This window comes from Poromitra crassiceps, assembly GCF_964638095.1.
Source record: "Poromitra crassiceps genome assembly, chromosome: 28".
Taxonomy (NCBI): domain Eukaryota; kingdom Metazoa; phylum Chordata; class Actinopteri; order Beryciformes; family Melamphaidae; genus Poromitra; species Poromitra crassiceps.
In genome coordinates this window covers 4,367,375-4,393,136 of record NC_139651.1, presented here as the reverse complement: position 1 = coordinate 4,393,136, position 25,762 = coordinate 4,367,375, and the positions used below count along the sequence as shown (strand labels likewise).

At 44.6% G+C, this 25,762-nt stretch overlaps 2 protein-coding genes and 1 pseudogene across 3 annotated transcripts in view; 2 read left to right on the top strand and 1 right to left on the bottom strand.

Annotated features, from left to right (window-relative positions):
• The window catches only part of LOC310799849, a 449,550-nt pseudogene that overhangs the window by 259,979 nt on the left and 163,809 nt on the right, over positions 1-25,762 (top strand). The window lies entirely within an intron of this gene.
• Positions 1-25,762, bottom strand: part of efl1 (elongation factor like GTPase 1) — a 137,398-nt gene that overhangs the window by 108,670 nt on the left and 2,966 nt on the right. The window contains exons 3-11 of the mRNA XM_083662225.1: positions 12,679-12,778; positions 12,098-12,165; positions 11,718-11,802; positions 10,777-10,910; positions 10,243-10,380; positions 9,275-9,495; positions 6,372-6,495; positions 2,623-2,702; positions 1,732-1,868 (exon numbers count right to left, since the gene is read on the bottom strand). Coding sequence (XP_083518351.1) covers positions 1,732-1,868; positions 2,623-2,702; positions 6,372-6,495; positions 9,275-9,495; positions 10,243-10,380; positions 10,777-10,910; positions 11,718-11,802; positions 12,098-12,165; positions 12,679-12,778 — 1,087 coding nt within the window. The remainder of the gene's footprint in view (positions 1-1,731; positions 1,869-2,622; positions 2,703-6,371; positions 6,496-9,274; positions 9,496-10,242; positions 10,381-10,776; positions 10,911-11,717; positions 11,803-12,097; positions 12,166-12,678; positions 12,779-25,762) is intronic.
• saxo2 (stabilizer of axonemal microtubules 2) lies at positions 13,682-23,304 on the top strand (the record flags this gene model as incomplete). Its single annotated transcript, XM_083662437.1, has 8 exons — positions 13,682-13,722; positions 15,324-15,509; positions 17,233-17,435; positions 18,982-19,346; positions 20,507-20,740; positions 21,319-21,441; positions 21,624-21,745; positions 23,133-23,304. The coding sequence occupies 8 exons, from the start codon at positions 13,682-13,684 to the stop codon at positions 23,302-23,304; spliced, it is 1,446 nt and encodes a 481-aa protein (XP_083518563.1).

Genomic DNA, 25,762 nt, shown 5'->3' with positions numbered 1-25,762 from the left:
TAGTAATTAGTAGGAAGTAGGAATAGTACGGAGCCCTTAAAGTTCTGAAAGGTAATATTTATTTTGAGGATGCTAAAGTGTGCGCACGATTTAACTAAAACGTGCGCACACTTTAGTATAGTGTGCGCACACTATACTAAAGTGTGCGCACACTTTAGTATAGTGTGCGCACACTTTAGTATAGTGTGCGCACACTATACTAAAGTGTGCGCACACTTTAGTATAGTGTATAGTGTGCGCACACTTTAGTATAGTGTGCGCACACTATACTAAAGTGTGCGCACACTATACTAAAGTGTGCGCACACTATACTAAAGTGTGCGCACACTTTAGTATAGTGTGCGCACACTATACTAAAGTGTGCGCACGTTTTAGTTAAATCGTGCGCACACTTTAGTATAGTGTGCGCACACTTTAGTATAGTGTGCGCACACTATACTAAAGTGTGCGCACACTTTAGCATCCTCAAAATAAATATTACCTTTCAGAACTTTAAGGGCTCCGTAGAATAGTACTAGTAGCAGTAATAATACTATAGCTGCTGCATTTTGATCAAGCTGGAGTGGTTAAAGAGACGTCTGGTTGATACAAGAGTAAAGACACTGACACCCAATTTACACCTGGTATTAAAATGTGATCTGTATCCGGACACGTTACCCAGTTAACCAGATAATAAACGATCTAGCTTTTGCATTTACACCTGGTATTTTTAATGCATTCTCGTTATCCTTATTGAGATCAGATCTCTGTCCTCCAAACTGTGTGTGAGTAGTTTGAGGTAGTAGTGTCCTATCTCACCAAAAGGTTGCCACTCGGTTGTGCTTCAAGCTGTTATTGACGACCAGTATAGGTGAATATTACGTGTCTCTAGTATAGATAATATAACAGCTATTTTTATAACCTAAACAAATCCATATAGAACCCACGCACACAACTCCTGCCACTGCATGATCAATGCACTACAAAGATGATCACTCCGGTCAAAATGAATAGGCTAAGAGATGTGTTCAATGCTGCCAAAAGCAGACCTCAGAATAAATAGCCTACCCTTATGTTCAATTATTTGTAGGTGAAAAACAGGGGCGGCTTTAGCTCAGGAGGTAGAGCGGGTCGGCCAATGACGCAAGGGTTGGCGGTTCGATCCCCGCTCCCTCCCAGCTGCTGTTGCTGTGTCCTTGGGCAAGACACTTAACCCTCCTTGCTCCCGATGGTGTGTAGGCACCCTGCGTGGCAGCCTGCCGCCATCGGTGTATGAATGGGTGAATGTAGACTATCTACTGATTGTAAAGCTCTTTGGATAAAAGCGCTATATAAATGCAGGCCATTTACCATTTACCAAAAAAAAAATCACTTTAGGCACCAAAGTCTGATTCCATTTTCCCACCGATGATGGCGGAGGTAGTGAGTCTGTCTTCTTCCCTATCTCTGTACATTGATCTGGAGTGACACATCAGAAAACACATCTCCTATCTTTGAAAATATATCCTCTCGGGACGGATGCCAGCTCGTTGTACAGATTGCATTTACACCTACCTGAGATCTGATCACGATGCAAACCGGACTACCGCCAGATGTGGTCCGGCGGCAGATCCGATGACATTTCCAATCACGACGCGTTTACACCTTGCATGAACAACATGTGCTTTTCCCTTCTGCGGGAAGCTTGTCCCGGATACAGATTGCGTTTAGTACCGGGTGTAAACGGGGTCAGAGACATACAGGAGAGGATACAGAGGACAGCCTGGGAAACAGGCAGCCACTGGCTACAGATGGCAGACAGCAGGACTTTGGGGTCAGAGTGGCGCAGGTCCCTGGCCATCACCTTCACCCCGAGCGACGTCACCATCTTCTCCACCTTCTCCTTGTCTCTGCTCACAGCAAAATGGATAAACCATGTTAGTGTTCATATTGTAGATAAATAAATAAATATTAGATAGATAAATCCAATTTGATGATTTGGGAGTGTGTCCACACTGCCACAAATCTGATTTGGGCAAGTGTTCCAAGTCGGATCTGTGTGTCCAGACCTCCATATGTGGTTTGGGACAAGTGAAACAAATCAGACTTGGAGCGTCCAGACTCATAAAACCAATCTGGATAGAATCATTAATAGGTCACTAAAGTTCACAAATCAGATTTGGCCTCCTAGTCTGAACATGGCCTAAGAGACCACTTCAACTAGCTTGGAAATATCAGGATCATAATGTGTTCTTGTGGCATAGAAATCCAAGACCAGGCAGGCACTGATGTGGGTTTGAAGGTTAAGCATTTAATTGCAGACAGAGGGCAAAGACAAAACACCTACACAAGATCGACCAATGCCTTCATCAGGGCGCTCACCCACACCGACCAATCAAAGTCCTTTGAACTTTTGAAACCCACTCATGAGTACCTTGGCTTTTTTTTTTACGCCACCAAAAACACATGTGGTCACAATATTTCCTGTCTGTATTTCTTCAAGTACAATCCCTGGCCTACATGACTGAGCACCTGTGGTTGTTTGGGGAAACTCTTAAGTGCTCCTAGTATCTTTCCTCAGCTATTTTACAGTGTATTTTCCAAAATGTTTTCAACATGAACACTGACATGTGTGTGTTGGTGTGATTGATCAAAGTCACCCACCTCCTCGTGACGACGGCATCATATAAACTCCAAATGTTATCCAGCACAAGCTGCACAAACAGGGGCTTCTTCCCTTTGGCCTGCAGATCAGGAGAAAGACCATTTTAGAAATAACCATGAAGCTAGTGGACGCTTTTATTCCGTTTTTATTCAGCTGGGTACCTTGGATTTCATTGAAGCCAAATCAATACACACCTTTTTGCGTCAAGTTATTCTATAATAGTATTCCATGCAGAGGCATAGCAGGCTTTACATTTACAGAACTGATGTTACTACAACCAAGACACGTCACATCCGAACTGTCGCTGCAACCAAGAGACATCACGGGTTGGATTTTCTGCAAACCCTCGGCCTGAGTCCTTAACTGGAACCGGATAACTCTTTAATGATCAACCTATCCGGCCCATTCTTGCCCAGTGAGCATGCGGCTGTGTAAAGATATGACCCCACATGTCAGTGAGTGACCCCCATTATGATGACCCCCACATGTCAAGTGAGCGGGGCGACAGGGTTTAAATAAGAGGGCGACCTCCCCTGTCCGCCCTTTTGTTGCCTCGCCCGCTCGCCCGCTGACAGCCACAGTGCTGGCTAGACAGAAACACGCTCAGACCTTTATCGTTGGCTTTCTATGGGGGACGAGCAGCCGGTCGTTAGCCCACGACGAGTCCGGCCTGACAAACGCACGGCGCCTTTGGAGGCGGATCACGGATCATTGATCACTCCGGGGCCAATCGATCGGCATAATCGATCCACTTGAGAGCGATGGCGCGTGACGGCCGGCACGACTTGAGACGTGTCTCGTCGGGTTATTGGAAGTCGTGGGGCTTACTGGGTTATCCGCTAATGGATGCAGCAGGTCAGGGATGAGAAAAGGCTCACGCTCTCTCGGATTTAGTAACGCTTGTGCTTGTGAAAAAGTCTCTCTATTAGGAGCCGGGGCCGTTGTTAGCGTTAGCATCCAGGGGCCTGCTGTTTCAGGGTCTCTGTTAGCACTGTTGACCTTGAGTGGGCAGCAGCCACATTGTGTGCAGGCGGAACTGGAGAGAGGCTAAAGCAAGAGTCCATTAGCAGCATCTCACTAGACCTCTACTCTGCATTCATTTGAGTTAGAAATAGCACACGGGCAGGGAGGGAGCAATCATTACAGACACAACTCCTGCCTGCTGCACTGTGTGGAGAAAATAGACCGACGCCTAGAGAGACAAGAGACAGAGACAGATGTATATAGAGAAGAGAACAGAGAAACAAGCAGACAGACAGACAACGTACACAGTAACACACATGGACACGGCTGAGTCACACTGATGGCCACCGGTGCCTTGTTACCGGTTTGTCTGTCCTTGTTGCTCCCACACTCCTGCCTCTGAAACAGCAGTCACAGCAGAGGACTGGGGATGTCACGATACTAGAGTTTCTACTTCGATACCGATACCCAGGAAAATATCGCTACTCGATACAATTTTCGATACCACGGGAAGGGGGGGATGACGACACATCAAGAGGCATAAAAATAAAGTTAGACAGATGGATGGACAGACGCACACTTCTCCATAATCTAGACCTTATCAAACTTTGAATTTAGACAGCAGATTAGCGCTGCTCTAGTCATCAGAACACGTTTAGCTTGTTGAAGCAACACATACCCACCAATGATAGGGAGGGGAAAATCAGTGATTCTTCATTAAAAGAAAGGATGTATCGAAACTGTTGCAGTTGTTAGTATTGTATCCGTTTCAAATTTTTAGTATTGATACTTATCAATACTATCGATAACTGTTGCAAATGAGTATTGGATCCGATTAAAATTTTCCGTATTGATACTTTTCGATACTATTGATACTTTTGACAACCCTACAGAGGACAGAGGAGAGTCCAGGGAAACCGCAATACTGCCTGTCTGTCTCCTCACTGACTGACTGACAACTGACAACTGACTGCAGAGATCTTCTCCGGCTGGTCAGATAGCATCGACCTCAGACCCGACCAACTGAAAGTGACTTGGGGAGTAACATACGGTTGCTATTGATCCAGTATGGCAGGCAGGTGATAAGAGCAAGCAGTGTTTTGCCATAGATAGACTCACAGCAGTGCACCGCAACATCAGAGAAGCCCAGCACAGTCACGCTAACTGAGGCTATAAAATAATGACAGCGCTAGTTGCATGTGTATCTCTCTTAGCCAAAGTGGAACGTCACTTCCTGTTTCAGCACTGTACCAGAGATTTTCATCCGCCATTTATTTCCCCATAGACATTTCGTAAAATGCTTATAAAAAGAGTTTTACTGGTTCAAACCAAACGGTACAGATATATTTAGAAGAGAGATCGCATAACATTTCAGTCGGACCAAAACGTTAAAAAAAATGCGGCTTTGAAGAAAATATTTTTCCGATGTTGTTGTTGTTTTTGGGCCGAGTGAAATGGTCTCTCCCGATTATAGCGTTTGGTTTGAACCAGTAAAACTCTTTTTATAAGCATTTTTACGAAATGTCTATGGGAAAATAAAGACGTGACGTGGCGTGAAGCAGGACGTGACGTGACGTGACGTGACGTGACGTGACGTGACGTGACGTGACGTGACGTGACGCAGGACGTGACGTTCACTTTGCCTCTCTATGTCCTTGCTGCCAGAGAGAACATGAGCTTGAAATGAGACAAAAGGCATAAGCCGAACGAGGCCAATTCAGAGTGGCAGTATTTGTGGTCAGAGAGCCATGTTATTTAATCAGTTGCATCCTTGGGGTAGTCATCAAATCCAAGAATGCCAAGTCAATAATACTTTTGTCCTTGTGGAGAACGATCCTCCAAAGTCATCTTGGAGAGAATGAACTTCCCAAGGAAGCAAGAACAGGGAAGCTTCCTCTCAGTTTGAGAAAGGCTTGGTGATCAATCAAAGATTTACAGTACATGTGTTTCAACCGCCTCTATAGCCGTTATGTTAAAGTCGAGGTGAACCGGAACGGAATGCACTAGCACGAGGTCGGAGACTGGAAACAAATTGAGAGGCGGACCATACGGTGTCGATGATTTGATTTGACAATTTTGTCGACTGGCTTTGGCATTGGTCAATCATGGTGTGTTCCACCCCCAAATCGAGTGGGATTCAGCGTGTTGTCGTGCTACGCGAGTGGGATCCGCGGAGTACCAGGCAGCCACCTGCTTCGTGCGGAGCGAGCGGACAATCCGATGCATGGGTGCTGCCCGCCCGCCTGGAATCTCCACGGGGCGACCCCTGACAACCACGCTCTCAAGCGCACGCCATTTACGCTAATTCTGTAAATGGAATGCGCGTTTTAACGAGCCAGTTACATTTCTTTGCATTCTTAGAGATTATAGTTTTTGTTTTTTGTTCATGTTTCATACAATTGGCCAAGTTAGTAGTAAGTTTATGGGATAGGAATTCTGCCAGATGACAGGCACTAGGCGCCATTTTCTACTTCATTTGGAAGAGAAAATTATCCTGAAATGAAGATTTGATTGACAGCTGCATGTCGTGATATGATTGGTTGAAATGGGGTAGAAATTTGATAGTACTAGGTGACGTCAGCAAACTGTAGATTACTGTTATCAATGAAATCTTGAAAAATTAACTTTTGATGTGAAAAAGTGTGGAAAAACTAAAGAAATTAGATTTTTGTGATTTGTTTTGCATACATTATTAAATAGGTGCACTGCATAGCCAGGTATTTGAACTAAAAGAAAAGAAAAGTCATTTTTGGGTTCAGCTCGACTTTAACCTTAGTTCCATTACCTGAGCTCCCTTCATGATCTTCTTGGCTTTTGCGTTGAGGTAGAAATCTCCCCACAGGGTTTTGAGCAGCACCTCGGCTCTGATGCCCATCCTCTGGCTGTAGATGTGGGCAAACTGCTGGATGCTACAAAACACACAGAATGAAACTCTCTCTTAGCGCCTCGTTAAAATAGTCTCTCTGCCTCTTTAGGATTTCTTCAGTAGCACATTTTTTGTGCAGACTCACTGACGAGGAGGGGGGGGGGGGGGGGGACTACACATTGATCTCTTCTCTATTGCTGACAATGCCACTGTGTTTTGGGCTTCTTTAAAGTGGGCCTATTAGCACAGCTTTGAGCAAAATGGAGCTTTTGTAAATGCTGAGGGATTTGAAAAAGGGATCTGGGTGAACACGGTTTTGTAGCTGTTTGGATCTGGGCTTCCTCCTCCTCCTCCTCCCTCTCCCACAGACGGTAAATGAGAGTCTTCAGTTCAGCGGCGGAGCACACTTGGCTGTCTCCGCCGGGACTTTAATTGGTTTATTTATAGCAAAAGTAGTGATCACAAGGACACAGCTACTCTCAGAAGTAGGTCTTCATGTCCTCGTCATATGCTATCATACACGTACAGTAACTTGCTACGTCTCAAACAGGCTGAACCCGGTTAGCATGCAAGACTTTTATATGTATGTCACTGGGTTACTGCATGGCGAGGTGGACTAGATGCAAGTTGGTACTGTGGCTGGTAATGTGGCCAACAACAATTACAGAGAGTTGATAGTGTAAGTAAAGCATTACAGATTTATTTTTTACAAGCATCTAATTGGACAATAGGGTTAGGGGGCTTTTCGCTTTTCAAGTTTGGCAATAAACAGGTAGGAAGCTTGCTCTGGTTGCTGAAGCTTCATGCTTATAGATAGAGGGTCATCCATGTGCTACACGTATTAAATCTAAGTTGACAGCCCCATCTAGTGGACATTTGAAAAACTCCTCTAAAAGGGGAATCCAGGCAAGATCCTCTATACAGTATTAGGTAGACTGCTGGTGTACAAGATGAAACGAAGATGGACAAACCTGCCCCCCCCAGCCCCCCCACCCGCCTTGAACTCCTATGAAAGTTGGTGCTGCAATGGATCGGCTGGAGGGACGACTGTACCTCAGATTGGCCTGAACCAACCAATCGCCACTCCACATGCCTAAACCTAACCAACACTCCTTACTTCTCGTCCCATCCATCCAACCCATCAATTCTAGCAATTAATGGCTTTTACAGTCAGCTGTTGTGTTGCGCAATCCGCAAGAAAAATAACCGCACGTCTGATGGTTTTAATTCCATGATCCTGCAGATCCCGATCCTGCAGATAACTGAAGAATTTATGTCATGCAACTAACAACATAAATGATTGATTGATTTAGTAACTGTAAGTGTAATGTGATTACTGGATTCAGGAACCATAATGCCTTACACTACTCATTACAGACAAATGTAATGTGATTACTGTGTTACTTTAAGGCCTTACCCCCGACACTGATTAACACCCAACACTGAGGCCATTTACACCTGGCATTAACATGCGTTTTTGGTGATCAGATTGCAATCAGATTGTATTTTACCACTTGAAAGTACAGGTGTAAACACCCCCAAAACGCATTGAAGAAGGATTGCAATCTGATCGGCCAAACCACCTCCGGAGGTGGTCAGGGACGCATTATGACAACATTTAACACAAGTGTAAATGCAATGCGTCCTCTCAAAACGCATTCAGCAACTACCATACGGAAATACATAATCTTCGGAAGTCGGTGACGGCGCGCACACCTGAACGCAATTCCCCGGCAGCACCGCACCGGTGTGTGCCCTCATCTCGCCGCTGTGCCAAATGCGCACACACAGAGGCAGCCTGTCACCATGGACCGGCTAAAAATTCTCTATCTCCCCCACGCTCCGCTTTTGCACAACACTCGTCTTTCTGCTAGGTAGCGTTGCTTCAAAGTTTTGCTGCGGAGGTTTTGCCACGGCTTATCGAACCCTTTCTCCCTCATTTTCCTTTCATTTTCCGCTCCTTTTCCATAGGAGAAGATGGGTCACATGACGTGCAAATGCGGAAAATGTGTTTCCATTACACTTTTGCGATAAACTGCTATATCGACACGTCTGAAAAACTACCTCATGAGAGCGCAAAAGATTTTTGCGATATTTGGGAGGTTTTTCGAAATTTACGTGTTTCCATTACCCGATTTTTATTGCGATATTTAGATTTTGCGCATTTCTGAGGGTAATGGAAACACAGCTACTGTCAGCGAAAAATTAAACACCTGAAACTGGCTTACAGACAGGCCAAGGACAAGAACAAGAAAAGTGGCAGGGGTAGGGCAACGTGTCCTTTTTATAAAGAAATGGATGCAGTGCTGCGTGATCGGCCATCGTTTTGTCCAGGTGAAGGGGACGTTCACTGTGCATTTGAGCTTAACAATAACCTCTATTTCCCTGAAACATGCACGCACAGGGGGCGCGCGCGTGATGACGTTCGAGCTGGAGAGCAATCAGATTGCAATCTGTTCACCCAAAACGCATGTTAGTGCCAGGTGTAAATGGAATCAGGCTGAAGTGATAAAATACAATCTGATTGCAATCTGATGGCAGAAAACGCATGTTAATGCCAGGTGTAAATGGCCTCACTATTTCACCAGATATGTGATAGTGACATAGAGGCCATTTACACCTGGCGTTAACATGTGGTTTCTGCCATCAGATTGCAATCAGATTGTATTTTATCACTTCAGCCTGATTCCATTTACACCTGGCGTTAGCATGCGTTTTCTGCAATCAGTAGTGACACATCGTCAGCTTAATATTTCCAAATATGACACCAGTGTCAAAAGGATTAGGAAACAGACAGAAGACCCAAAACAAAGCTGCCATACCTGAACCCCCATCCGTCTATGGCGCTGGCAAACACCACGTTGCCTTGGTCTGGAGAGAAGTAGAGGTGTGAGTCGTCGGTCTCCTCCAGCCCGGCGCTCCAGTCGTAAACATGCTCTTCCCCCAAGGCCTCGCTATCTGCCTGCTCGCTCTCCTCCTTGTCTTTCTCCGCTCGCTCCTCCAGCACTTTGGATGTGAACAGTGCTCCCGTCACTGCATTCACCTGCAAGGACCGACATTTTGAAAAAACACACAGGCCCTAAGTTACAGTCTCGGGTGCCGTGTCCTAGGGGTTGCATGAACTAATCCGACGTGTCGACACGTCGACGCCACTAACACGCGTCGCTGTCGACGCCTACCGGAGGACATCGAAAAGTCCTCACGTGGTTTGAGACTTGCTTGCTTGCTAACCGGAGTGCTTTATAGACCCTTCTCACAGGGGCCATTTTGTGTCAAAAAGGCAGGGTAAACACAGGTGCAAGCAAAACACCGATGAGGGTTTCCAACTACCACGATTGGAATTTGGAAACCCTCATTAGTGTTTTGCTTGCACCTTTATTCTGCCTTTTTGACACAAAATGGCCCCCGTGAAAAGGGTCTATTGTTGCGAGCGGCATACTAACATTACACGGATCAGCTGGGGTGTGTTCAATTATATGAATGCCACTTTTTTCGACCGACCAATCAAAATAGATTAAGAGGCGATACTAAAAAGATCAACAAACATGATGGAGGAGGGGCTCCGGGTGAGAATTATGAATTGTATTCCCTTGTTGGGTTGATGGTAGCTTGCTATTTACCTTGTATGCTAGCTAGCTACCTCTGCACGCTGTATGTTTTGGAAGGGCCTTATAGACCTTTTCAAATTCCCCTCGGATCTTCTCAGTTGAGTGCTATTGAGGACCAATATATCTTTTGTTGCCTGTGATAGACTTAGATGTGAATGTAGGATGCGTGCTGCGCCCCTCACCTGTCCCAGGATCTTCTGCAGGCGGGTGTAAGCTTCCTGAGAGGTGAGCTTCAGCTCGGCGATGAGTCTGTCCATCTTATTGATGACCAGAACAGGCCTGATGTTCTCCAGCCATGCTTGACGCAGCACAGCCTGGGTCTACATACAGGAAACGCAGACATGTGAGCAAATAATCAAACAGAGACTGAAGATTTTTCATCTTGACAAAGAAAGCAAGCAGCATCCCAAATTAAAAATAAGGTAGACAATTGAATCTGCTGGGGTGTAAACATGATCTTGTCTGTTCCATGAAAAGAAAAAGAGCAAATTAATTCCACTGTAGAGTTCCAATTAACATGGGTTTTGAAGGCCAATTAGTGATACCCATTTTAGGGATGCACTGATATTAAAATTTTGGCCGATACTGATAACCGATATGAACATTGCTGTTATGGCGATAACTCTGAAAACTAGACTAAAGAAAGATGAAAGATATCTCCTCCTGACAGACCAGCAGGTTACAGACCGAGACAGTAAGTCAGCAGTGATATTAACCTGCGGACAGACTCCCTCCACAGCGTCCACGATGACAATGGCTCCGTCACACAGCCGCACTGCCGTGGACACCTCCGAGGAGAAGTCGACGTGACCAGGAGAGTCGATCAGATTTAATAGGTACTCCGTCTCTCCTGAGGTGACAAGTGTACAAAGACTGTCAGTGTCAGACAACGGGGAATAGAAAGTGAATCTAAAAGTGTACGGTTGGGAGGCAATAGTCTATATCAATTGTAAAATACATAATTTGAGTGTACAAACTAGCTGCAGAACACCAGATAAATATGAGCCTCACACGGTCTGCCCATAATCAGTCAGAATGGAGCAACCCATCAAACAAGCCACACTTTTCCTAGTTTTAAAGGCTGCATTACAGTCAAGTGATGTCATTTTCTGAACTTACCAGACTGTTCTAGCTGTTCTATTATTTGCCAAAATGTCATTGTGTAAATATTTTTGAAAGCACCAATAGTCAGGGAAGGAAACCCTGTCTTTGCATTTGATTTTGATCACAGTTATGTTTTAATAAAAGTCCTTGTGACATGAGTGACATCTCATATGTGGCTTTGACTTACAACTGAGCATTTTCCTAGAAAATAATGAGATATATATTGCGTATTGCCACTCAGCCTAAAAATACCAAGATATCATTTTTGGTCCATATCTCCCAGCCCTTATCAAAATATCTTCATGTTATCACGATATGAGTCTGTTGTCAGAAGGCATTCTGGTAAATAAGAAATCACGATCTGAAGTACAGTATAAGGAGATGAGGCAGGCTGATCGGGAAAGTGAGTACATCAAAAAAGTCTATTACAACAACAACATTCATCACAAAATAACTCCTGGCTGGGACATATTGATCATCACAGACTGATGACAACAGTGTAAGAGGATCTGAGGGTGGATTCCTTTTTTTTTTTTTACCAAGGTGACCTTACCAAGTGCATAGTGCAGAGAGATGGCGCTGGACTTCATGGTGATCCCTCTGATCTGTTCATCCTCCCTGCTGTCCAGATACCTCAGCTGGGAGATGAAAACAACATTTACAGTCATAAATAATGGCGAAACATAGCGACACTTGGAATCCTGCACAACCCATGTGTTGTTGGGATGTAGTAATGGAAGCGAAAAAAGGATAGCATGCACATCCACTGTGGGTAGCAGATGCAGGAGAAATAGTCGATCAGGGTCAAGTTAATCCAACAAATTGACTGGGAGCCAGGCTACACAGTTTGCGGACTCTACTTTGTTCAGGATATAGTGAACTAGCTGCCACAAAAGTAGCAGTTATAAAATGAATAGCATTAAAGAAACGTACCTTCCCTGCTAGGCGACTTGATATGATACCATTGCTTGCCACTAAGCAGTCAGCCAGAGTAGTTTTGCCTGTAAAGAGGTATCTGGTTATAGATCACTTCATTCCTTTACAGTTCCTTATGTGTCCGCATCAGACTGAATTATACTAACTATACTGTACAACTAGCAAAATGGAGAAATGCCTTCATAATGTCAGGTAGTAGGTTGTACCCCTTTTACATCATTCAAGGCTGTCTTGTATGGAGAGACCATCAAGCCAAATTGCAAACTTCAAATCTGTCAAATGAATATGACTTTGCTTGTTGGCGTATACACATAGTTCACAAATCATGACAACAACTTTTCTGATTCATTGGGATCCACTGGCTTATATAAATATCACCCACCAAGCAGCAAGCTAGTTTATGTCAATAGAATTTCAACTTTAAGTCGACAGATTGAAAAAGTTGAATTTGGCTGGAAGACCTGCTCTCCACACAACTTTGCCCCTTTCGGAACTGCTAACCGCTAACGCGGTTAGCAGTTCCGAAAGGGGCAACACACAACTAGAACACAGTAGAAACGTTCAGCGAGTCCACTCACCATGGTCAACATGTGCCAGAATGCAGAGGTTTCTAATGTTAGCAGGGTTTCTCTGCAGTGCAATTATCTTGTCCAGGATTGTGTGCCCCATGCTGAACACCTGCAATGAAAGTCATACAACTGATGACAGATAGTAGGCTATAAGACGGTATAACACCTGACTAACTAGCGTTACAGTGCACAACGTTACAACAACACAATGATAGTCGTGACCCTCTTGTTCGTTAGCTTGCTAGTTAACTTAGCAGTAACGTTACACTATAACTGAACAATACAGCATTAAAAGACAACGTTAGTGGTCTGAAGGACACGAAATTTGACAGTAACGTCCGCTAACGTTTAATGAGGCAATATGACACCCGGCTTGTCTGTCTGTGGATGTTGACAGGTGAACTTTGGCTAACAGGATGGGCAGCGCGCGGGCTATAGGCAAAAGCTCTCTAAAGAATAACAAATACCTGGCTCCTTGCTCCGTTCAGACTTCCACACAGCCCCGCTGTCGTGTCGTACGCCGCTTTATTCAGTTAAATACCAAAATATTCAGTCAGAATAAGCACATATTTTACATGACATGTGGACGACTTACTCAACTCACGTTGTTTTCCCGGAAGTTGTAATGCCACGTTGGCCACGCCCACTTCTACGCACTTGTGCTGCATTCAGGGCCCATAGAAAATACCACGTTCGGTTCAGCTTTCAAATGGCTAGTTTAAAATAAAACAAACAACATGAACGATTTGCACAAGTCATTTTGTGACTACAACTCCCCGCAAGGACTTTCTGGATCATTTATTTTGTCTGTGGCTGCAGTGCTTATAAAAACATTATATGTAGCCAACGAGTCTACAGAGATTTTCAGAGAACTGCTCCTGTTTTTACAATGGGACTTGAATGCAGCATCACGCTCCAAGACGTATCCAAGACGCTCTGGTTGCTATGATACCAAATGCCAGAGTTGCACAAGAGCAGTGCAGTTTTCTTTCTAAATATCGCGCTGTAAATGATGAAGAAGAAGCTCTGTATATGTGATATTTGTAGTTGTGGGTATGTATTTTGATTTTTAACTAATGCTGGTTGAAGTTGATTTATTTGTTGTTGTTTTTTGTGTCAGTATAGGTTACTTTTCCGAGCCTGCCTAAAAGAATGCATGGGCTTTATAGGCCCTAGCTGGGATTCACCTAAACTCAGATTAGCCACCTTTTTCTGTTGAATATTTGAAATATCTTGCTACCTTACTTTTTGTGGAAATATTTTAGCCATGCACCTTTTTTTATTTTGCAGCATAGAGTTCCAGCTTTGCCTACTAGAGTTTACCCATGTCTGAGGGTTGTGTGTGTCCTCCAATTAAAAAAAAAGTTCAATGAAAGTTAAACCACTTTTTGAGCCTGACGTAAACCTGTATGATCAATTAAATTTCATTGTATTCACTATAGTGAGCAGTATCCAACTGATGTAAGTTATATAAAGATGTGGGGAAAGTAGGCTAGCCTAGGCTAGACAAATTAATGATTTTCAAAAAATCAATGCGAGGCAAGACCGTTGATTAGTAGGCCAATGTTTGGTTCGGTGTGCATGTTTATGGTGACACCATAGCGGGACTGCCTACTGGTTGTGAGGTTGGTTCTCCTGTTGTGAGCATCAGGAGCTTATTTATTACCATCAGTGGCATGCAGTATGCAGACACTCCCTAAAGCAAAGACTAGCCTGCCTAGGTTACCTGCTGGAACACAATGCATGTCTCTCTGCTGAGGAGTGATAGTGAACATGCACTTTTCTGAGAGGAGAAGATATCCTATAGCGTGAATTTTCCTCGATTTGATCATATTTTCCCTTTTATCTTACTGCAGGGTTTTATATTGCGTATCCGCATAACGCCTACATGTATTTCATACCTTTTTGATTACATATTAATCTCTTTGATGTTTTCATATCACTAGTGGAATACACTGTGTGAGGCACTCACAAGAGTTGGCATGCAGCTTCTCTTCTCTCTGGGTTTTCGTAGTGCTCCTCCAATCAGGTGAGCTCCATCAGTAGCTAACGAATGGAGCTCTCCGTGGTGCTGAACCTGTTGGACTCATTTGGTCCACTAATTAGCCCATTTAGTCTGCCATATTTAACTCATTCGTTAGGTCACCCGCAGGGGTGCTCTTTACACTTCCCGAAAGATTCAGCGCGATCGCACGTAAAATTGCATAGCTGTGGCCGAATACAATTTCTGCTCACTCACTCACTCACTCACTCACTCACTCACTCACTCACTCACTCACTCACACACACACGCTTTGCATTGTTATTATCCACCTTATTTCTAGCTGCCATGATGCCTGATGGGTGCTTCATTCAAAAATAAGGTGGATAGGATACATGCTATTTTTTCCATTGTCTCGCTAAATTATACTGCTCTTAATTGGCTCAATCCATACTTTACATCTCTACTTAACACCTTCTAGTGTTGAAATTGTCAGTTGTGTGTGCTTATATTGTACCAGCATATTCTGTTTTCGTTGTTGTATCCTACTACTATTTTGCTGCTTAATCAGCCATTATTTCCTCACAGGAGTCACTGGAGTTTCAAACTAATCTAAGTCTTTCCAATCAAAGCCGCACTGACTGATCAACTCTTCACTGCTTTTTCCCCCCAGCCGTCATCGCTGTTCCCACAAGCCCACAGCGCTCTATGAGCAGGGCGATCATGGGACCTGCATGCTGACGGAGTACACAGAGAGGTTCCCAGTGTACGTCTACAAGCCTCCCCAGACCCCGAAGCCCAAACCAGTGCTGGATCACATCACGGATAAGGGGAGAATGGATGGAACAACCATATTCAAGTAACTGGGATCACATGACACGAATGTGGCCCAGGGGGCATAAAGTGGTGTGTGTGTGTGTGTGTGTGGGGGGGGGGGGGGGGGGTTGATCGGAGCACACCCATTGTCAACTCCACGCCTGTAACGTTTCGTGACTGCAACAACAACAACTTGGTTAAGGTTATGGTTTGGTTTTGGCTTAAATAACAAAAAAACATTAAATGTGACTCACGACATTGGAAACCTTTGGGATATGAACACACCTCTTCGTGTGAAAGGCGAGTGTTTATGGCCTCCATCCATCCCGGCCGCAGTACCCTTACTGGCCACCACACTATTTCAATAGCAGACTCTTGATTATACACATCTACAAACGCCTACACGCCTACACGCCTACAAACATGATATGCGTATTTTTGGTTCAGAAACGCGGTATTCTACATATTGCAGAAATGGACAATTCCAACTTTTTTTATTCTGCCGTGGCGCGTCTCCTATTTGAAGCGTAGCGACCTTGTCAACATATAACAGCAAGGAACTCAAGCTGGTGAAACCAGAGATGTGTAATTATCTGTGATCTCTCTCTCTCTCTCTCTGTCTCTCTCTCTCTGTTGACTCTGAACAGGGCAGACTTTATATATGTCTGTCTGTCTGTCTGTTTCTCTCTCTCTGTTGACTCTGAACAGGGCAGACTTTATATATGTTTCTCTCACTCCCTGTCTCTGTTGACTCTGAACAGGGCAGACTTTATATAGTTTCTCTCACTCCCTGTCTCTGTTGACTCTGAACAGGGCGGACTTTATATCTGTCTGTCTGTGTCTCTCTCTCTCTGTTGACTCTGAACAGGGCAGACTTTATATCTGTCTGTCTCTCTGTCTGTGTCTCTCTGGTGACTCTGAACAGGGCAGACTTTATATCTGTCTGTCTGTCTCTCTGTCTGTGTCTCTCTGTTGACTCTGAACAGGGCAGACTTTATATCTGTCTGTCTGTCTCTCTGTCTGTGTCTCTCTGTCGACTCTGAACAGGGCAGACTTCTGTCTGTCTGTCTCTCTGTCTGTGTCTCTCTGTTGACTCTGAACAGGGCAGACTTTATATCTGTCTGTCGTCTGTCTCTCTGTCTGCGTCTCTCTGTTGACTCTGAACAGGGCAGACTTTATATCTGTCTGTCGTCTGTCTCTCTGTCTGCGTCTCTCTGTTGACTCTGAACAGGGCAGACTTTATATCTGTCTGTCGTCTGTCTCTCTGTCTGTGTCTCTCTGTTGACTCTGAACAGGGCAGACTTTATATCTGTCTGTCGTCTGTCTCTCTGTCTGTGTCTCTCTGTTGACTCTGAACAGGGCAGACTTTATATCTGTCTGTCGTCTGTCTCTCTGTCTGCGTCTCTCTGTTGACTCTGAACAGGGCGGACTTTATATCTGTCTGTCGTCTGTCTCTCTGTCTGCGTCTCTCTGTTGACTCTGAACAGGGCAGACTTTATATCTGTCTGTCGTCTGTCTCTCTGTTGACTCTGAACAGGGCAGACTTTATTGTCTCTCTGTCTGTGTCTCTCTGTTGACTCTGAACAGGGCAGACTTTATTGTCTGTCTGTCTGTGTCTCTCTGTTGACTCTGAACAGGGCAGACTTTATATCTGTCTGTCGTCTGTCTCTCTGTCTGTGTCTCTCTGTTGACTCTGAACAGGGCAGACTTTATATCTGTCTGTCTGTCTCTCTGTCTGTGTGTGTCTCTCTGTTGACTCTGAACAGGGCGGACTTTATACCACATGAGGTGACGCGACGGCCCGGTCGCCAGCCGGTGGAGTACAAGCCGAACCCAGAGAAGATTGATCTTGGGACCACATACAAAGAGCACTTTAACCCCTATGAGCTCCAGGTCTTTGTCCCGGCCAGACCCAAAGAGAGAAGCTACGCGGTAGCGGCAAAACTGGACACCGTCCCCACCTACAAAGGTGATGCATTATGAATGTGCTGATGAAAAATGGCCGTGCAAACATGCCTTTTGACTTTTTTTTACTGGAGCATCATGGGACACAAACTCCCTGCTGGAATCCATGAGAATAAGAATAATCCAAAACTACGAACCAAATATTGAGCATAATGTTAGTTCAGGCAAGCCACAAAGTCAAGTTCAGCTGACAGCCCACATCAGCCTGATGGCTCAGCTGATTCCTACGCATTCAATTGGCAAATCTCATACAGGACACCTTATTTAAAGTGATAATACAGAAGATTTCAGTTTTGTTCTCTTGGGTGACACCTATTGGCGATGAGTGGTAATTGCAGGTGAGATCCAAACAGTGTTATTATGTGACATTACTCAGTTTGTTCATAGTAACCACCCGTAATGCTAGCAGAGACCGGAAAAAAGTAGCTTGTTATCCTACTTCACACAAGAGCTGTCAGGAACATACAGTAACCTATCAGAGTGAGTCTATTGTGTTAGCTCCGCCCACCCTGTGAACCTACAGTAACCTACAGAGTGAGTCTATTGTGTTAGCTCCGCCCACCCTGTGAACCTACAGTAACCTGCAGAGTGAGTCTATTGTGTTAGCTCCACCCACCCTGTGAACCTACAGTAACCTACAGAGTGAGTCTATTGTGTTAGCTCCGCCCACCCTGTGAACCGACAGTAACCTACAGAGTGAGTCTGTTGTGTTAGCTCCGCCCACCCTGTGAACCTACAGTAACCTACAGAGTGAGTCTATTGTGTTAGCTCCGCCCACCCTGTGAACCTACAGTAACCTACAGAGTGAGTCTATTGTGTTAGCTCCGCCCACCCTGTGAACCTACAGTAACCTACAGAGTGAGTCTATTGTGTTAGCTCCGCCCACCCTGTGAACCTACAGTAACCTACAGAGTGAGTCTATTGTGTTAGCTCCGCCCACCCTGTGTCACCACAGACACCAAGTTCATAAATGCTACAATACTGAAAATGCAAAGGCTTCCATCAATGGGCCATAGGCTCAATCACCATTGTGTTAAGTCAATATCAGATAGATAGTGACTTAACAGACATTTATTCGGATGAAAATCTTCCGTATTGCTGCTTCAGTCTGCCTACCCTTTTCCTGCTTCCTCTGCAAGCCGCTTGCAAACTGCCTCCACCTCAGCTCCTTCTTACATGCTGTGTCTGACTTCATGTCATTTCTGTTGTCATGGTTGCCAGCTTTGTTCTGTTCTTTGCTCTTTGCTGCTGCTCTGCCTGTCTTGATGTCCCTGTAACACACAGCGAGCTCCCAGAACAGACAGAGCCACACCGCCAAATATACCCTAACTATTGCATCTGGCAATAAAAGTTTCCTTCTGACTAATTAGTGGTCTTGACTGAACGAGTGGATTCTGATCAGTTGATCGGTTTGGTAACTGCATCATATCTATATCAGAGATGACACTGACTTGTCATATCCAGGTTTTAATGAACCAAACGGATAATTCTGACCATAGTACTGAACAAAATGAGATAATGAAATTGAAATGACTCTTTCTGCCTCCTAGATGACTTCCGGCAGTGGGAGCTGTGTAAGCGGGAGCTGACCAAGCCCGAACATGGCTACCAGCCTCCCTCGTCCAAGTTCGGTGGCTCCACCACCTTCCGGGATGACTTTGTGCCACGAGCCGTCGCCGCTCCCCGGCAGAGCTTCAAACCCGCCAATGTTGCCAAATCTTGGGACGTCCCCTTTGACGGCGTGACCAGCAACCAGCTGGCCTTCGTGCTCCACCCGGTGGAGCCTCGCTACGTGAAGCCCCAGGAGGTGTACAGGCCCAGCAGCCAGCCCCTGCAGGACCTCACCACCAGCCGCCTGGACTACCAGGGCCGGCCGGGGGAGCTGCCCCAGAGCTGCAAGTACACCACCAACAAGGTACGACGCCACCCCACCCACTGCTGTGGGGCTGACGGAGCAGCCTTCACATGTTGGACTGGCGTCACAAATCTCCTTGTTGCAGCCATGGATGGTGTCAACATGGAGGTCCATTGGAGTGCTGCTTTTCAACCTGTTTTGTGCCAAGGCACACTTTTGACATTGAAAAAATCCCAGGGCACACCACCATCCCAAATATGACAAAATGAAACTTAGTAGCATCATAGTACGTTGCCGCAAGTAAACCATATAGTTAGCTATAGCTGACAAGCTGACAAACATAAAATCACCTGGAAATCCTCTGTACTGAGATTGTAATTCGTAACTCCTGGTCCAGTCACTGGTCATATCCAGGCTGGACTATTGCAATGCCCTTCTAGCTGGCTTACCTACCTCTGCTATTCAACCACTCCAGCTCATCCAGAATGCTGCAGCTCGTCTGGTGTTCAATCAACCCAAATTTTCCCACGTCACCCCCCTCTACCATGACCTCCATTGGCTTCCCATTTCTTCACGTATTAAATTCAAAACACTTATACTTGCCTACAGAGCAGTACACCAGACAGCCCCTCCGTACTTACAATCTATGTTCAGATTCCAGCCCTCACACCGCTCCCTCCGCCCCTCTACTAGTGCTGGACGCCTCGCCCCTCCACCATTACATGCAAGACGGCGCCGCCCATGGCTGCTGTGGCGTTACTGTGCTCTTATGTGAAAAAAGATTAATGCACCTTAATGCCAAAACAAGTTCCTATATGTTACATAACATAATGGCGAATAAATAATAACTGATTCTGATTCTGATTCTGATGTACTCAATAATCGCTCGTCCCGTTCGAGACTTTTTTCATCCCTGGCACCGAAATGGTGGAACGAACTCCCTCCCTCGGTCAGGACGGCCCAAACTCTACCCATCTTTCGAAAAAGACTAAAAACTCACCTTTTCGGTATTCCTTCATGAACGGACCTTTTTTCTTTTTTCCTGTCACTGCCTTGTTTTACTGTTTATATTGTTCTATTTTTGCTAGTCTCTGACTTTGTATTCTTGTAGTTTTTTATTGTAAATAACTTGTTGTACGTCGCTTTGGATAAAGGCGTCTGCCAAATGAAATAAAGTAAAGTAAAGTAATTGTGTTAATTCTATTCTCTCTCCTTGACAGGATTCACTGGCTGTGTCTAGCCTGCCTTTCCAGGGCAGCACCGAGAACAAGGAGCACTTTAAAGAGTGGCCGGTCTCCCTGCCTCAGCTCCATAAGCCAGAGGAATATAGCAGTCCTACGGGCCAGATGGACCTGAGCACCACCACTGCTGCCCACTACGTCAGACACCAGGTCCAGCCCTTCACCCCCGCCATGCCACACAAACCACCCAGGAGGTCATCTGCTCCCTTCCAGGTAAAAGAGAACAATTTTGGCGTAGTCAAGCCAGGAATTTGTGATTTTTTCTAAATTCGCAATAATAAACGCAACGTCAACTAATCCCTGGAATGTTGGTAAGAACTCCTAATGGGAAGTCTAGTAGATAGATATATAGATAGATAGATAGATAGATAGATAGATAGATAGATAGATAGATAGATAGATAGATAGATAGATAGATAGATAGATAGATAGATAGTAGTAGTACTTTATTGGCATATAGCAGTCCGTAGGCTGAATTAATTACCAATACAGGTTAAAAAGCAGACATCGACACAAGTTAAAATTCAAAACAGCACATAACTAAAATAGGACTTCAGGCATAGATAAAAGCAAACTAAATCATTATCGTTATGGGATATGTTGGTTCAGGAGTCTAGTCAGATATGGTATGGGAGAGTTCTGATGGCGGCGTGTTTTTGTGAGGGGATAGATAGATAGATAGATAGATAGATAGATAGATAGATAGATAGATAGATAGATAGATAGATAGATAGATAGATAGATAGATAGATAGATAGATAGATGAAAAGTGACTGTGTGTCTGTCTGTAGACCTTCACCACCATGCGGGAAGACTTCCAGCCCTGGGCGGCCCAGGCCAGGCAGCCGGTCGCCAAGAAGCCCGAAGGAATCCACAGACCCAGCGGGAAGATCGAAGACCTCACCACCTTCAGGGCAATTAAACATCTGATTCACTATGTTCCACAATCTAGAGAGAGCCAGCACATGAATAACTTATTAACCTGTGGTAACCTAAGAAAGTGGATATCTGAAACTGTTACATACTGCTTGACTCGGTCTATTCTATTCTCTTCTCTTCTATTCTCTTCTATTCTATTCTACTCTATTTCCTATAGGCTCACTTTACAGCCCATGAGCTGAGGCCGAGTGTCAGCTTCAAGCCATCCAACCAACCAATGAGAAGCAGCGTTCCGATGGAGGACTCCACCACGTATCACTCAGAGTTCACCCCAAAGAGGTTCTCCCTGCACGCTACAGCACACTGAGCAACCCAGCCTACAAAGTCCTGATCATGTCATTCAGCAATCACATTTATGTTCACACCACCTCTAGTATGTGATTGCTCACAACTTTACAACAGTATCAAACTAAATATAGTAGTGTTACACAGGAAGCGATGCATTTTCCGTCACATCCAGGTACGACTGACTGTATGTTACCTAGTCAATGCTAGTGTCCTCTAGAGAGAGAGAGTGGCGTCAGCGGAGGACCAAAATGCGTGACTCATTAGCCAATGAACAGCCAGGAAAGGGTCTCGCGCTACTTTTGAATGCTAAAATAAAGCTGATAATGTACAATTTGATTCAAGAAAAAAAAAACGTTCAAAGTTCAAACACAAACTGTCCATTTTGCGGCAACTCGACAGTGCTGCTTAATCCAGGAGCTTACTTCCTGGAACTCTTGAGAGTAAAAAACTGGTCCATTGGAGTGAATGGAGATGTCGCGACTCTTCTATATACACGACTCTGGTCAATGCTAATGCCAACCACCGCGGACATGCTTTAGCATTAAGCTAGGCTGGATTCACACAGACTCCAGCCCTCCGCATTGACAACATTGACAGGTCTCTGGCAATACAAATATCTCATTTATTGCCCAAGATTCAAGGTTTGGGTTGTAAAACAAAAAAGAAGTTCCTGCTCATTGCAACAACAAAAAAGTGAAAAAAAGCTTTTGCTTCATCCCATTCCAAAGCAAACAAGACCCTTTCAAGTTGTAATCGTGCATTCCTTTATAACTGGGAACTGGTAATCTTACGGTTCAAAGGTCATGAGCTGGGACGGTGACGTCACCAGAGCTGGTATTTCCCATTCCAAACTCGTAGGAGCCTCAGCAGCCCCGACCTCAAAAATCCAAGAGGGCTGCTCCGCGCAACAACAGTAGTTATAATCGTAGTAAATGTTGTTTATTAGCACTTCTGTCTCGTTTGTGTCTCATTAAATCAGCTGTACACACAGCACTGTCTAACTTCTATCTGTGTGGACATGTTGCTGCAGTGTTTGTATGCCCAAAATGCCGCGATCGCCTTGTTAAACATCAACTGTTATTGCTAACAATGGCTAGCCTGGCTAGCAACTGGATCTGACCAGTGAACAGTGAACTTCCCAGCTCAAGGTTTCTGCAAATGGAACGCTAACAAAACGGATGTGACGTCATTTAGCCTCCACATCCCAGTTATTTTGCGATGAAGGAACGCACGATTAGGTTTGGCTATGACCATGCTATGACCTTTGACCCCTCACGGATTGCACAGTCGGAAACAAATGACAAATGTATCTCTGCCTGTGCTCATCTGACACGAGTAGCACTGATGTCGATTTTTCTTTTTGCATCTCGTGTTGTAGGATCAGCGTGTGCCCAGCAACTTTCGAGGTGCCTCCGGGCTACGTGTTTGAGGAGAGCGACGACAGAGGACACAAATTCTTCAGGAAGCTGTCGTCCAAAGATGGCGGCACCAGTAAGCAGCATGGATGCAGTGCTGCGGTCCCCATGCAGAAGGCAGTGGCAGCGCTGTGATCAAGAGCGACGGGACGGGGTCCTTTCAAATCAACGACGACATAAATGTCTCTTTTGTCTGATCACATACCCGTTGATGGTTTTGACAGTCTCATTGATTAAGAATGCAATTGTAAGAAAGCGATTCCCAACTGATTAAAACACATTTTCTGGGAGATTGGCAAATCTCCTGTGTAATCCGATCAGATTTTGATCAGAGATCCCTGTAATCAAAAGTATAAGTGACATGAAAGGGTTAAGGGCAAACATATTTTGAACATTTTGCGAAAATCATACCTTGAAATAATGATGGCATTTCTCTGAAAAATGGGTTAGCAAAATGTACCAAGTGATCGAACTGTCTTTATTCCTATAATATTAAGACTCAGATTTGGACACACTAAACAGTTCATTATTCAAAATACTGTAGCTAAGTTCGCACACTCCGCGTGCTCACCAACTGCTCTGCAGTTGGGCTGGGCAACTGTGAGGAGTGGAACCCCCGGCCGCCTTATTTTAGTAGTGATATAACCTTTTCTACAGAAGAACTGAGGAAATTATTGTTCCCTTTCATATTTGTGAGGGTACTCACTTCTTCAAGATTCATTCTAATAGCCATATATATATATATAAGCAATCTTAGTTCAAATTGGCTAAGTGGGCGGGTGGTGTCTGTGGCGGCGGTGTCTGTCACGATTGTGATGTCACCACTGATGACATCACAATTCAGTCTACGACATCACTGATGATGTCACAATGTCCATAGATTATGTAATTGCTTGAGTGACATCACTGGTGACATCCTCGCTGATATGACATTGCTCAACTGAGCATGCTCAGAACGCCGCCCTATTACCTTATTACGTATACTAGTCAGATTGTTAAGGCTGTTTACACACCAAGAGCGATGCGAATATACAGCACGAAATTGCGATGCGAATCTTGACCCACCTGTCAATCACAGCAACAGTTGTGTACACCTCGGACACGAATTTCTGAAAAATCGCCCGTGGTCCGAAACAATTAACTCCGCAATAACGCTCAGTGAAAATTCGCCGTTGGTATGCACGGTTGCATTCACTGATGTAGGTTCAACAAATATTGACGTGCGAATTAATCGCACGAAAAAACCCGGTGTGTAAGGAGGACCTTTATTGCACAGAAGAAGAAGGCGCCCTACCGGTGACATCATCACTGATGACATCACAATCCATCAGTGATGTCATAGATCCTCCACTTCAGTGACAGAATGTCAGAAGGGTGACAGTGTTGGGGAGTTGCCTTTTTCACACGCTTCGGACACATCTATCAGTCATGGCTAGACAAGTCGGCACGGTTCTCTGCAGTGCGATGGGCAGCCACTCTACTACTTACTGATGTCTACATCAGGGATACTCAACTTGCTTTGCCCGGGGGCCACTTTCGTGAAATGATAGAAGGCCAGGGGCCAGTTAATAAACAAACAATATACATTTTTCTGTAGCGAATTGTAGGTTAGGTTAAGTTAGTACATACATAAGTGCCTGGGTAGCAAGCAGACGGCGGTATTTGACAATTTAGCAGCTAAATCATAGATTATTGAAAGATATTCCATATTCCAGACTGAAATGCTATAACAGAAGTGGAGTATTGACCAGAATGACATGAACATTTGGACACTTATTCAGCGGGTATCTTGCATGTTGCGTTCAGGTGCACTGTAAAAAAAAATGGAAAATGGAATTGCAAAAAAAAAAGTATCACTGGTCTACATGATCAGAGTTGACACATTACAGGGTTGGTATGTAGTAACATAAGCTTTGGGAATCTACAACCTCACACTGTTCATCGATTTTCTATCACCGAAAGTGATTTGGTCACTGCCTGACACTATCTATAAGTGTAATCCCTTACAGTTACAGAAAAAGAGATGTAATTAATTTGCATAGTAAAAGCAGGATTACAATTTAAAATACATTGCCCCTGGACTTGTCAAATGCAGGAAATGTGTTCAAAAGTAACAGAAAGTAATCAGTTATATTACTTTATTGTGATACTTGGATTATGTTACTGGTTACAATTTTTAGGTAATTAGTAATTGTAGCCTATCTGATTACATTTTTAATAATCCTCCCAACACTGGCAGTCTGTAGGCATTTGGACTGACACATGGCCACATGACTTATCAAGGGTCTGCCATGAAACCATCGATTTTACTTTGTATCTTTTATTTCAGTGCCCAGAAACCATGGAAGAGTGGCAGAAACAGCCAATGGATTCCAGGCTCAGTGGAACATGACACATCTAACCTTACTACAGAAAGACTTGTATTTTTGCATTATAGGCTACTATACCTTGTCTGTGTGCAATGGACCCTTTTCACGGGGGCCATTTTGTGTCGAAAAGGCAGGGTAAACACAGGTGCAAGCAAAACATTAATGGTTTCCAAATTAGGCTACAATCATGGAAGTTGGAAACCCTCATTAGTGTTTTGCTTGCA